Below are 14,808 nucleotides of genomic sequence, written 5' to 3'. Positions count from 1 at the left end.
TTTTCAGGTGGGGGGAATCTTTACACTTATGTGTCTTTCTTCTGCAGAAAGGGATTTGATCAGAAGGTGAAGATTGTGAGAAATATATATTTCAGCTGCTAAAGAAAGGTTCATTTCCCTTTTGCTGCCAAGAATTCCTATGTCTTTGGCTGAATGCTTTCTAATCTCTTTTTGCATGCTTCCCCATTTTGCCAAGTCACATAAGCATCAGTTCAGTAAAACAAGCTGACTGGGGACAGTTGTTAGGCACAACTCTTGTTTGCCAAGTCACTGCTTTCCCTTTTGGGGCTTTCAGGATGTTGCTGTCAAGGTCAGTGAGAAAGACTTCAGTCTCTTCAGGAGAGATCTTAATAAGAGCAATTTTTTCTCCCCACCTTTATGGAGCTGCCGCAAGTATTACTGAGAGTTTTACACAAAGATTTGAGGTAGTTTACAGGATTTACTATTTTCACTTTAATCCAGGATGAATATTTACAACCTGTCATTAATCAAGGAGTTGTGCTCTTGTAATGACTACTCATGTCAAGAATGAAGACTTTTGGAAGTAATTTTCCAACCAAATTAATTAGACTATTTTCAGAATTTCTACTGGAACCTGTCCCATTTCTACTTAGCATTACAATCTAAGAAATTATTGGAATTAAGTCATAGTTGTATATACCTCATGAGAAAGCATGATTGGCCAAATCAACAGCAGTGTTAAGAAAGTAGATCAACTCTTGCTTAATTAAATATTTGACAGAACAGTGAAGCGTCACAACAGTTAATCTGACTCAGAGCACTGTATGCTATCTAGGGAAATGACACGGTTCTCTAAAAATATTTGCTTTGGTATGTTGTGTCAAGTGATGGATTGTACAGCTTTTCAAGCCACAAGAGATGCCCACAACAAAAAGCTTCCTGTTGTTAATCAAACTCCAGCACTCAGTACTTTATTTTCTCAGGCTGTTGAGCAGACCTACAGTAGGAGTGTTAAAAGCTGGCAGAACTGCTCCCTTGCTACAGCTCCCTCAATTACTGTATTTTATTTAACAAGGCAGATTTTCATTCTGAAGATAAGGTCTTCCATACTACAACTTAGTTATGGATGAGGACAGGAAGAAGCAAGATTAATTCAAGCTGTGTATATTGTGTGTCATTCTTTATCCAGCAGTTTGCTCAGATTTGCTACGTGATGCATTGTGCAGAGCTAAATATTATTTTTTTCCTTCTCCTTAACTGGTGTCAAGTAAAATGCATATGCCAGCCCTTGCATATGTTTGTCTTAAAAATGTGTCGCCCACCTGCACTTTTGGAAGCAGTGATACAGCAATAAGAATATTTCTCCTGGATGCTAGGAGATATTGTAAAATAGAGAGGAAGTAATTCATATGTAGAAACAGCTAGTGCCCTTGCAATATGCTTCTGTAGGAAATAAATTGATTTTAGAAATAGGAACACATGAGTCTTTTTTGAAAAAAAATCATGAACATTTCTCTCCTGGGAAAAAAAAATACACACTTAAAGTGCTCCTCATTTTTTGTAAGGTAAGGGCCCATTCCTATAGGCAAGTCTGCTCCCAGACTTTGCACTTTCAAATAAAGATGTTCACATTGCAGCACAGGCAACTATCAAAGGCTGTGTTTTTGGATAAGGCCTTAGGCATCATTTTCTAAGAGAGATATGCTTCTTAAGCTGAATGAAAGTGAAAATTTGAAAAAAAAAAAAAAGAACTTGAAACATGCTGCTGTTAGTCAAAGCTGAAAGTCTGGTCATGGAAATGAAATGTGAAGATTTCAGGTTTGTAGACAGCTGCCTATCTCAGATCACAGCCATAAGGCTTGCAATAACTTACAAAATCGCTTGCATTTTCTAAAATAAATACCAGATGTTTGTTTATCATATGTGCAGAACGTTAAATGTCAAATAATTGCAGGGAAATGCATTTGATGTTCATCTTCAAAAGTACTGTATTTCAACACCACATCTCTTCACAGGCACTCTAACATGAAACATAAGTTCTTGAAACAAAAAGGACAAGAAGGCCAAAGCAAAAAGCTAGTTATTAAAGACTTATATTACAATCATAGCTGGAGTAGCCTGCATCTGAGAAAAATGGGTTACCTCTGGTCACATTAACACTTGGAGGCTTCTTTGGAGAGAACATACTCTGTTGACTGGAACTTTTACAGGAGGTGGACTCTCTAGACATAAGCCTTCAAGATGCAAAAGACTTCCTGTCTGGTGACACAGCTGTTCCAGAGCTATTACCTTCTGCATTGATTCCTCTGGGAAAAATAGAGAAGACCTGTGCCTTACCACAGTTACACTTGGGTACCTTCAGGTTCCAGTTGTTACTAGCAATTGATATAGTTGAACTTCAATTCTGAACAGTCCCAATGACTTTTAGAATCTGTGTTTTATGGACAACTTTTTGCATTTTATAAAAAGCAAACTTTCAAAACCCAATGGAACAAAAACAAAATGCATCACAAAGTGATTAATGAGGGGGAGCTTAACAGCCCATTAAAATGTGTCGTGCAGTTTCCGAGGTAGTTTTCTACATAATTCATTTCTATCGCCTTTCTTAGAGAAGATTGCTACATTTAGAGCTTAATTTGCAAACATACTTAGGCACCACAGAGGACTGCACAGTTGCAATTCTGTTTGCATGCACCTGGAGAGGGGCAGCTCCCCTCCGGAGGCCACTGCAGAGAACTGTCAAAGGGAAGTAAATGCCTTAAGCCCTACCTCTCTCCTGGACTTTTTCACTGACACAGGGTTAGTACTAAAAATTCCAAGAGACCCTTCTGCCTCTCTGTTGTTTAATCTCACCTTTCTTGTTTGCACTGCTTCTTTCTCACAAAACACCGGTGGAGAAATGTTATTCTTCTTTCCTTTATCAGCCTGAGAGCAAACAGCCCCTGGCACGCAGCAGGTCTGGGGTCTGCTTTTGCAAGGGCTTTAAAGCTGTGCTGAGCACTCGAGCTGTCAGACTCCAGGCACTCCAGGAGAAGACTACTGTTGACATAGTTCCAGTTTTCAAGAGCACCTAAAGATTTGCTGACCTGGAGAGAAAGGACGTCCATATGAAGAGATGCGCTCCCAACCAAGAGAGCCCCCCTTCCTCCAGTAATGTCTTTCTCAGTTACTGGAGCCAGGAGTGCTAATGAGGTTGCCTTTCCTTCCTTACTTATAGGCAATAAATCAGAAGTCCTCTCAGAGTCTCCCTCTCTCCCAGTGAGAGAGTTCTGCCAGGTTCTAGGCATAAAAGTACATGTCTATAGACGTTGTGTGTTTGGGACTTTATCCTGGGCAGTAACACATGCTGTAAGATATTCAGTGCCCTGGAGTTAAGAAGGTGTATTGAATCCCTGAATTTGGGACCAAGCAAAATTTGGGGGCCTGAAGTTTTCTGACAGGACAAGCCTGAGTCCTGAATGGTCAGTGACTGGTAGTAATTGATAAGTCAGGCATCAAATAATCAAATCTTCCTAAGCCACCAATGTTACATTTTAACTTGGCTTCAAATACCTAGAACTCTTGTAAAAGGCCATTGCTTGACTTTATTCACAATGAAGTACTTACTGTATATTAAAAAGCCTCTACTAGAATAATTTCAAATCAGTTGGAATGGTACAGGCTTGGGACCCTAATCATTTCAAAACTGAAGAGCTGTTTCAAATTGTAAGAGAGGCAGATCATTTAAATAACTTAGCTCTGTGCTCCCTCAGACTTCCAGATTTTCAAGTGCACTTCAGCCTGGAAGTGAATGTGGTATTGGACATAACTCAGTGCAGCACACTTTACAATCAGCAGAGTACAGCTTGGAGAGCATTTGAAGTTAAGCTGAGATTGCTCAAAGCAATGATGCCCAGATTCCCCCATTAACTTTCAGATTGCAACAATCTAACATCTGAGACTCTCCAGTTACTTTAAATCACTTGATTGTTTTTGTGAGGTGGTGCTGGGATTTTATTTTTTTTTTAAGACTGAAATTTTTTTTATCACACAAAACCAAAATGTTGCAGTATTTCACCACTAAAGACAAGGGCTAAAATGTTACATATAGCCTTACAAATGTATAAGCCTTACAAACTGGGGCAGGGGCTTTGCCCTGAAAGACAGTTCTATCTGTCACACACAAGGCTGCTATTCTTGGGTTGGAGGACTCCAAAATGCCTTGCATATGACAGGGGCACTGAGAGAGCAGACTCTCTGTCCTCAATAGCACTTCCTTCAGCCTTTTGACAGAGAATGCACAGCATGTTGATTTAACTGCTCCACTGCCTTTGGATATATGACATACATCCAGGAAAAAGGATGCCTGTGGGACACAGGACACATATATTCTGCATCCTACGTACTTTGGAAATAATGAAAAAGACTGAGACATTCATGGGGCCATTCACTTGAGAAGAGTTAATTCAACCTATTATCCTACTAAACTCTGGGCAACTCAAGTTAGGGGAATAAATTACACTGATTAATATTTTGTGAATAGGGTCATTTTGTACAAAAATGAAATTACCTACTTTAGGAAACAAAGGTTCTCGCTGCAGAGGAAGAGGGTGAAGAATTTTATTTTAATTGGTTTGTTGTTATGGCTTAAAAAGGCTGTAAGGAAATGGCAGAGGTTTCAAAACTGTGGTCACCAACCTGACTGTGAGAAAGTTTTTTGCCCAGTTTCAGCTATTTGGACTTGTGCACTGGGATAAGGGGCTCTTTTGCCAGCAGAACTGAGTGGCCAGCTACTTGAGTAGTTGTATTCCTGCACCCCACACCATTCTCCCAAATATGTCGATACTTCTTTGATGCCACATGATGAACTGGATAAGGAAAAGACCTGGATGGAAAATAAATGATGGGGGAGAGCAAGGTTAACCTAAATCACTTGTCCATTTGTAATGGACAATGTAGTTCCATGAGAGAAGGAGGAGACTGAAGAGTGAATAAGAGAGATGATCTCTAACGCACATTCATGTGCATTTCTCCAGCAAGTTCAAAATGACATTGTTTTCTAATGATAGAATTTCATGGCATTTGACAGCTGGAACAGAATTACTGCACTTGTGCTAATGCTTCTTTCTGTTTTCCTCAAATACATCATGCAGTACTAGCAACTAATTTGCCTTTTCCCCAACAAAATCACACAGTGATTTGTAATTATCTGGTGACGAACTAATATGCATTGGGATTCTTCTCTTCTGCAAGTGATGATCTTCTGGGTTTTAGCAAAATTCTTCTTATCATTCCATAAGTGCAACTTTGACATTATCCTAGTGAATTCTGTCCCATTTCTACTGCCACAGTCCTCAGGGTCACTCAGCTCTTACTGCATGAGTCTCCTCTGTGTTGGCAACACCTTGCAGCTGGAGTGTTCTCAGGGAATTTCATTAGCATCTATGCAAGTGCTTAATGAAAGTATTAAGTAAGGTTGTTCAGCAGACTGGCCCTTGAGGAATTTCTCTAGTAGCTCCTCTGCAGTCTGGTAGTTCCCACTTGCACTGATGGTGTCTCTGGTTCCCCCTCACAGAGGAAAGAGAATTCTCTGGTGCGTGAATAACATTCCTGGCTAATTAGGCAAATTTCCCCGAATTCTGTGATGACACTGTTTAAGAAAGAAGAGATTATGTCTATGTTATTGTCAACAATATTTGGCAGTTTGCTTTATATAAAATCCTTATTATTTTTGCAAGACAGGGTGAGGTAGAGAGGGTGCCACTGCTGCAATTTTGTTATGCTCTGAACTGGTTGTCCTCACACTTCAAATTGTTCTCTACCACAGGTAGACCTGGGCCTTCTCCGCTTTGTTTCTGGAATTGGGACCCAAGGAGCCATCTCAAAAGAAACAAAGAAGGAATATTATCTGAAAACATATCGTGTAGATGTCAGCTCCAATGGAGAAGACTGGATTACCCTGAAGGAGGGAAACAAACCTGTTGTGAGTATTTTTTTCTTTTTTTATCTCTCTTCAGCTGAGAAATAGTCTGTTGAACTGTTTAGTTGTTATTTTCTGCTTAAAAAAGAGGAATAAAGTTTAGTCAGGTTGATCAGCACTATTTCCCAAATCCAAAAGCCAGCTTGTGTCTCAGTAGTAATGGGACACAGAAATTGTTTATGCAAAGCCTAGAGCAGCTGAAAATGGTGTAAGGTGATGCCCCATGTATTGAACTCACCATAATTTGAGTCATTTTGTGTCTTTTTCCTGGACTGTTCTGCTGTTTCCCTGTTTCTCAGAGATTTTCTATGTGAACTTGAGAAAAACATTATGCAGAACTTTTCAAAAAATGTGTCTGTCTGTTATGTGCAGTGAAGCTCTGGATGTGCAATGTGTCAGTGCCTCAGCTCCCTGTGCATGGCCATTGCAGGACTGCTAGCAGATGATTAGTGGTTTGTTAGACTTCCAAGAATCTCAGTGATGGGGATCATGCAGACAGATGATTAGGCACATCTTTCCATCCTTATAGATTTTTATCACCTTTCCATTTATCAGCAGATTTGCTCTCTGTGACCTCCCAATGAAACAGCTTTAGACGCTCATAAGAAAAATTGTCATTATCCGCTACCATGAGCATAAAGCTCATTACTGAGAAGTCAGTTCTGCTCCAGCTCACACATGAATAGCCCCAGTGAGGCTGTGCCTCCCTTCCCACCTCGCTCAGGATGTGCCTGGGAGCAGCATCCCCAGAGGCTGCCAGGGGCTGATGCAATTGGAATAGTTTTGTGGTGCCTCCCTTCAAAACAGCTTTTTTGTGACCCCTCTGTAAAGACACAGAAGAGCTGTACAATATCAAACTCTATCAGTGCAACCCTATCTAGCTCTAAATATTTGGTTACTGGTTTGTCCCTGACTCATCTGTAAATGCTATGCCAAGTCCACTACATTTATCTAATCAATGTGGTAGCAGTGTTTAACAAATACATCTTGCTTTTTTGAAGCTCTTTGGAAAACAGTAAAAAATGAATACTGAAAACTTCTCTCTGATAGGTATTATCCTGGTTTTACTGGAAGTCCTGAAAGTCAGATGACACAATGTGGGCACTGTACAGTGGTGTATATAAAGATATAATAATTGACTTGCCCAAAATTCACAAGAGGGGCCAGCACAGTGGCTGGTATGAGACATGGGGTTTCCTGACTCTGGATTCTGCAATCTGAACAAATGCTTCTTTCAAAATCAGACCATGCCTGATTTTCGTTACCAGCTTCAATTTGTAAACTCTCCAAAAGTGTATTTTACATGAGTTTCTCTTGCAGATCTGTCTTTAATTAGTGAGAACATCTCCTAAACCTGTGTCACTTGTACGAAGGGTTCATTAAAAAAATCAGTTTTCTAAAATGGCAGTATTTTGCTGTTGATCAAGACAAGAAAAACGTATGCACTAGTCTCCCTCACAGATATTTTAATTCAAATTAAAAGTTTGCACCTGCAGGTCATACCTGCAGTCATACCCCAGGGTTGCACTAACTACATGTAAGAATCTCTTGTACTTTTGAGAAAATACTCCTTTTCTGTGTCAGATACAAACTTTGAGAAAACTATAGCAGGTCCTCACAGAAAAAAATTTAAAAAAAAAACAGTTGCTGGAAAGAAATGCAGTTCCATTACAAATCTCTTACTAGATATGAAACTGTGGTGTTAAATTACCTGAGCTGTAACTGAGCCTTATGAGTTGACAGCTGTGTGCTGTTGGCCTCCGCTCCAAAATTAATGCAGCTACTGTAAGGAGCAAACAGGAAAGTAGGACAGTGTGTGTAAGAAATGGGAGAATCTCCCATAAAAGGAGAGGGGTCTGCATCCATGGAAAACAACAGGAAATTAGTCCCCTCTACATGAGGAAGAAGCAGGAAGCTGAATCACCTTCTTTGGACTGGAACATTGCAAGGTTTTGCTGGGCTAGGAAGGAGTGTGTCTGCAGGATCCTCAACATGAAAGCACAGCACAGTCATGTGCTTCTGGTGGAAGTCTCATTGTTCATCTAATTTGACTTCCAGCCTCAGGGGATGCAGGGAAAATCTTGGAGCCTGCTATACAGATTTTAAATAGACTTCAATCTCAATATGCAAGGAGAAAGAAATTCTGAGACCTTGTTGAAAAGGATTTGAAAACAGGGTGTTAACAAAGCAAGGTTTGGACAATACACCGTAAAAAATCTTAAGCCCAAGGTCAGCAAAATAATATATATTTCTATCATAACCATATAGGATTTTTATGTGGTCTAATTGAAATCCAAATCTTTAATTTGAGCCTGAGATTCTTTAGCTTTCTGCATCATTCCATGAGTGTACAAGAAATAAAACTGCTCTAATGGGGCATTGGGGGATTCTTCCAGGACACAGAAGTCGTTGGGTGATGAAGACCAGTGTTTGTCATTCCTGCATATAGATCTGGGCATTAGGAACAACTTTTTTAGTATCATTGAACACCTTACATCTTCATTTTTCTTCTCCAGGGAAAGCAAACCTGTCTGCAAAAGTTGTGTTAGGAGATTAATGAAATAGTTTCCCATGCAAGTCTTTTGTCTCAGGCCCCACAACAAACCCTGGCTAGACCTCATATCATAACTGTCTGTAAAACACAGAACTGTAAGCACCAGTTAAGAGAAAGCCTAACAAATATATACTTTTTCTTTCCACACAAAGGTGTTTCAAGGGAATAGCAATCCCACTGATGTTGTTTACAGAGCTTTTGCCAAACCAGTTTTAACACGGTTTGTGAGAATTAGACCTGTGTCTTGGGAAAATGGAGTTTCACTGAGATTTGAAGTGTATGGCTGCAAGATAACAGGTAGGTCTTGGAAAAGATTATAAAGTATGGGGAATTTATTGTGCTTATGTTGTGGGATTTATTTTTATGAGTAAAATTCATGAACATGATTTCCACCATGATCTGAATGAAGAAATATTAAAAAAAAAAAGATAACAAAACACCACAACCCAAACATCCAGCATTATCTGAATATTTTCCTCACACTATATTTTAGTTTTAATTACTTTTATTGCAATCACTTTACAGCTTCATGCAAAATTCCTGACACACACAGATACTTCGCAAATTCTCTTTTTTTCCCTTCTAACCCTCCAGTCTCTCTCTCTTATGTCTGCTATTCATAGGTAGTTCTGAGCAGGTTTCTCAAGGAACAAACACACATTACTAGGTTTAAAAGGATTGCAAAGTACAAACACTTAGATCTGAAGTCTGTGCAAATAATGGTGGTTGTAGTCAAGTTCTCCATCATGATCAGTATTGCAATGTAATTCCTTTATATCACAGAGTTACCTGTCAAAAAATTTTTAGAAATATCTTTTTTGCAGTTTTAAGTTTTCTAGAATTTCTACACAGTGGAAGTGCCTTTATCTGTAAAGTAGAAATACAACTTACAGTTGAAAGAAAATGATAATGATTTATTAGACTTTAGAAAGCTAATTTTTCTAGCACATTTTTTAGCACTTAATACAGTTCAATGGCACTAATTTTTAATATTTAGGGGTTTTTTTCCTTTTAAAGTGTTTATTTAGTCTTGAAAATGTTTCTTAGAACTGGTTTCCATACAGAAGGAAAATAAGATTACTGATTACTTTGTTAGAGAATTACAAGTCATTCTATGAAATCTTTTCAGATTAGATGCAGGTAATCAGATCTACTGTTTCATTCTATATTAGAATTCTTAATTTTTTGTTAGCAGGTACTTCTAACTTATTTTTATCTGGAATCATAAAATAAGCAACTATTTAGTTCCCGTGTCACCTGAAAAAGTCTGAGAGACAAAAAAAAATGCACTAAGAAAATCTCAAGTGCAACAGTAAATTATATTTTCATGTATGAAGATTTCCATTTCCAATGTCACCAAAATTAGGTAATCTGCAACCAGATTTTGGCTGGTTTTGGAAGTTATCTCTGAGGAAATATTCACAAATTCAGATGGCCCTGCACTCTTTGCTTTAGCAAGAAGAATAGAAAACAAGAATAGAATAGGATTTTCTGATCCTTTTGGTTCCCACCAAGCCAAAAATACTTGTGGTATTTTGGTACTTCCTGCTAAAAATAGGATGTGCAAGTTTGAACAAATGAAAATTATTTACCAATCCAGTAGATTACTTTGAATATAAGAAATAAATAAGTAATCAATTATGATAGTTGAATTGACTTGTCCTGTTTCTGTTTTGGCACTTGTTCATAATAACTATTTAATTTATTTGGATTTTTTTTTCTCTCTGTAGATTATCCTTGTTCTGGGATGCTGGGTATGGTGTCTGGCCTTATTCCTGACTCTCAGATTACTGCATCTACTCAAGTGGATCGAAACTGGATCCCAGAAAATGCTCGACTCATAACGAGCCGCTCAGGCTGGGCGCTGCCACCAACTACTCACCCATACACAAATGAATGGCTCCAAATAGACCTTGGTGAGGAAAAGATAGTGAGGGGCATCATTGTCCAAGGAGGAAAGCACCGAGAAAACAAAGTGTTCATGAAAAAATTCAAAATTGGCTACAGCAACAATGGATCAGATTGGAAAATGATAATGGATTCCAGCAAGAAAAAGATAAAGGTAAGGGTGAAAACTGCACTTGAGAAAAATTGAGTTAAAAAAAGGTTTGCATTAATTTCTACACCTCTCTGTCTGACCTTAGGAAGGGCACACAGCTGGGGTGAAGCCAAGGAGGAGAGCAGCCCTGAAGGAATGCTGTGGGAGCTGTCCCATGCCTGAGGGCAAGAGCTGGCTTTGGGACATTTGCCTCTCCGGCAGCACGTTTTGCTGATTCAACATTTAGTTCAGGCTTCACTCCTGGCAGCATTGGTGCCTCTATGGCTAACAACTTACTGCAAAGTCCCATGCAATGGGATTTTAAAGTCTACTCTAAAAAGCTGATCTCTAAACTGAGAGTGAACAAACTTATTTGAGACAAATTTATTTGAATTACTTTTATTTTTCTTCTTTCTGTCAGACCTATAGAATGAGAATGGTGTTACTCAGCTCAATGGGGTACCTGTTGTGTTTCTCAGCTGCCTGTAGATTGCTTTGAGAGTTTCACAGGTTCTCTGTAATGATCTGATCTAAGTGCCTCCAAAAGAAAATGATGAAGTTTTGGTCATGTTATTCCATCCCAAGTGAGAAGTACTATTTTACTCACACATGGGAAGCATCTTGGAGAATGCTTGGGAGTACATTTCCAGAGGAGGGCCAAATGAATTGCTGGGTTAGATTCCAAGGAAAAGAAAATAATTGTGGCCCAGAAGAATTTCTGGGAATCTATCTGTTTTGATTTGGTTTTGGATGTGTGCATTTCAGGACCTAAATTACACTGGGGGTTTAGCTTATTTACACCAAATCCCATTGAAGTCTTCCATCCCATTTTGCTATCTCTGCTCACAAAGTGCCTTTTTGCCTCAAAAGGCACAACTCTTTCTTAGTTCTCCTGCCCAGTTCCTTGAGGAAATGAGTAGGCATGCAGCCCTGCTCACAAGTTGGTGCTGTAGTACTGAGATGACCAGGGAATCATACACCAAAACATGCCCTCAAAAGGCAAATTGTTGTGGTGCTTGGCAGATGGGAATCCTGGGAGTTGCTCCATATCTCATCTGTGTTCGTTTGAAAATTAGATGTAAAAGCTCTTTTGCTGTATAGACTCATCCATTGGAGGAACCTGTGTTTCCTTAAAGGAAAAGCTGAGTGGGCCCATGGATGCAGCTTTTCCAAGCACATTTGGTAAATATTGGACTTCATTCTCTCCTGTTTTAATCTCACTGAATATGTCTGCATTTTCTCACTTTTCATCATTTGTTTGGGGGATTAAAACTAAATGGATTCAGCCTTTGCAGTCATCTCCTTTCTCTTGTTACCATGAGTTTTGACTTCATCATAAAGTGTGAAGGGAGTGTAAATCAACAATGGGATCTTACCATTTTCTTTCTAAAATAGATGTTGTTTTGACATGTACTTCTACACTGTGGCTCAACGAGGGAAAAAAATAATGCCATATGCTTTCGAAGCAGCACGCCGTCTGCTGCATGGCTTTCTGTTTTCTAATACAGGCACTTGCCATCATTGTCAGAAGTTAGCAGTTTGACAAGAAAACTAGTGTGCTAACTAATGCACTGAGCCCATCCTCAGTTTTCATCACCACCAGAAATTAACTTTCAAGATTAATGGAACGGAGAGGGCTGGAATTCAAATCTCTTGTGGCATAATTATAATCCTTCCAAAAAATTCAATATATTTAATAAACTTTATTCCAAAGCAAAAGTCTTCTTTAAAGAGAATAGGATAAATCCCATGATTTTGGAGCCTGAGGAATTTAAAATGTTAATACTGGAATGTAGTGTTTTCAACTGTAAGTAGAGCTGGATGGGACAGGATGCTATAATGAGTCACAGCAGGAACGTGGATTAGAAACAGCCCTGTTATATGAAATGAAACACATCGTTTCACTTGGTTAAAGTCGTGACTTTCAATAAACAAACAACTGCATTTCAGAGAAGAAAGAGCAGTGATAAGCTAAACATAACAACAGAATCTGTCCAAAGGGTGAAACGTCACCTTGTTTCTTAACGTGATCTTGTCATTCATGCCTGCAACTGCTCTCACAAAGACTACCATAACTCCCTCCTCTTTGGCTGACCCAATTTCAGCCATTTTTGAGTGTGCAAAATGTTTCCCCCTTTGAGTGCTTTAGCTCAAGCACTCAAAGGAGTGAAAATCAAAGTCATCAAATAACCATGCAGAACTCCATTTCAAGATCCAATTTGAACTTCTTGTCCATGGGCTTGCTTACTCAAGCTTACTCCATAAAGTCATCTTTCTCTTTCATGCTTCTTTCCTCCTTCTGCTTTTTATGGGGGTGGGATGAGATGTTTTGTGGGAGTTTTTTGCTGTTGTTTTTACAGTTCCTCTCATAATTTCTGGTACAAGAAACTTCAGAACATCCTGCCATTTGGAACATACTTTTAAAATTTTTCTGCAATGTTTATTTTGATTTTAAAATAAGTTAGGCAGATTTTTTTCTGCTCACCATCTTAGCTCCTCTTTTGTTTAACTATTATTTGTTATACCTTATCTTTGTAGTGGAGTAAAGCAATTTGTGACACAGCTTGTATAAAGGACACTCACAAAGTGAAGTTTTTCTGAACACTCCTCTCTCCTCTCCCACAAAGAGTATCAGTATGTGTTTTAAATGAACAGTCAAAATTGAATCACAGGCAGCTCTGCTCTACAAAGGACAGTGATTCAATGTAATTCTAGATGCCTATTGAATCCTAATGTCTATGTGTCAGTACTCCATAGTGATGTCTTTTATAAATCAGTTTTCATTATTATATGTTGCTATTAAGACTACTATTAAAAAAGGGAGCAAGGATTCCTCAGATACATGTGTCTGTCTACTTTTTACACATAAAATGGCATTCATTCTTTTTCATATAGTAGGTAGCTTTTCTGATCATTTGCACTATATTGTTATTCAAATATAATAATATGTAATTCCATGTCAATTAGATCTGACAGGCCCTCTACACATGAATTTGTGACAACTGTCTTCCAAGCACTGGCAGCACAGGTCAACCAGTGCCCCTTGAAGCCACCTTGGAGGTGCAATTTCCCTAAGAAGTAGGAGAAGCGGCATTGATGTTAAAATTATTTTTTTGTTTAGTTCTTCACAGTCTCCCATCACTGTTGGCTTTTTGCAACTGGCACTTTGTAAGCAGTGGCTGGAAGGACTGTGATCATAATGCAGAAGTGTACAGTAAAAACAAAGAAGGCTTTTAGAACTGCACTGCAAATACAAGAAGCAATCGGGATTACCTGTGCTGGTTTTCTGCCTTGGGAATTCAGCCAGCTTTTCCCATGGCCTCTGTTTTCTCTGCTACAGATGAATAGAAGGAGTTCATTGCAGGTTGGGTTTTGTTCTCTTCCAAAATGAAGGGCATCTGATGGTTTCTTCCTGAAGAATGATTCCGGTTTCACAGCAATATCTTAGAATTATCTTATGGTAGTACTTGTAATCTTAAATTTGAACTGCAGTTCAAAGATGTTTTTTAGAGTTTTGCCATTTCACTAATTCATGGAAACTGTGAAAATACTTTTACTTCATTGTTATACGCATTTTCCTATTTTGTACTTTAAAGACTTTTGTACATTATATTCTGAAGGCATTTTTTGCTATAAAAATAGGCATTTTTTGCTTTTGCCTATCTTGGGCTATAAAGCTTTCATGGCAAGGACCATTTCTTTGTTCAATTGATTCCTTCTAAGGCTGATCATCTACATGGAGGCACTTGAGGTGTTGCTATAAGTACAAATTATAATGTGTTCTATATGCAAAAGATTAGTGAAAAGGAGAAACTGAAGGTATCGAACAAATGCCATTGAGAGTTGTACTATGTCTGAAGAGCGCAAAGTGCAATTCAGGGATGAGGTTTTTTTGTCTGAAATATACATTTGCTGACCTGCCTTGCCTGTTGGATTATATTGCAGTTTTGTCAGGAAGCAACTTTTTTTTTTCTTTCTTCTAATTCTTCTTCAAATGCCAGCTCACTGGAAGAACTCTTGCAGCTACTGCTCCTGAAGTTTAATTTATGCCTTTTGAAATAGCTACAACTTGTGAAGCACTGTCACTGGGGGAAATCAGATTGAAATTTTCTCTTGAATAGTTGGATTATTATTGTAACCACTTAAAAGGTGACAGGATCTTCACCTCAGCCTTTTTTTTTTCCCTGAGAAGTGTTGGAAATGTCAACCAGTTAAACCTCAGATCAGAGCGTCATTTAAAAACATGTCTCATTAAACACTCAGCTCTTGTTAGGACCCTGATGGATTAGTTGCTAC

At 38.7% G+C, this 14,808-nt stretch overlaps 1 protein-coding gene across 1 annotated transcript in view; it reads left to right on the top strand.

The window, feature by feature from the left end:
- The window catches only part of NRP1 (neuropilin 1), a 112,921-nt gene that overhangs the window by 73,353 nt on the left and 24,760 nt on the right, over positions 1–14,808 (top strand). Inside the window, 3 exon segments of the mRNA XM_041408384.1 lie at positions 5,768–5,923; positions 8,627–8,771; positions 10,205–10,536. Of these exon segments, the coding sequence (XP_041264318.1) occupies positions 5,768–5,923; positions 8,627–8,771; positions 10,205–10,536 (633 nt within the window).

This window comes from Onychostruthus taczanowskii, unplaced genomic scaffold (genome assembly GCF_017590055.1).
Source record: "Onychostruthus taczanowskii isolate IOZ18803 unplaced genomic scaffold, ASM1759005v1 scaffold3, whole genome shotgun sequence".
Classification (NCBI taxonomy): domain Eukaryota; kingdom Metazoa; phylum Chordata; class Aves; order Passeriformes; family Passeridae; genus Onychostruthus; species Onychostruthus taczanowskii.
The sequence above is the reverse complement of the archived record's forward strand: the minus strand, read 5'-3'. Positions and strand labels throughout refer to the sequence as shown.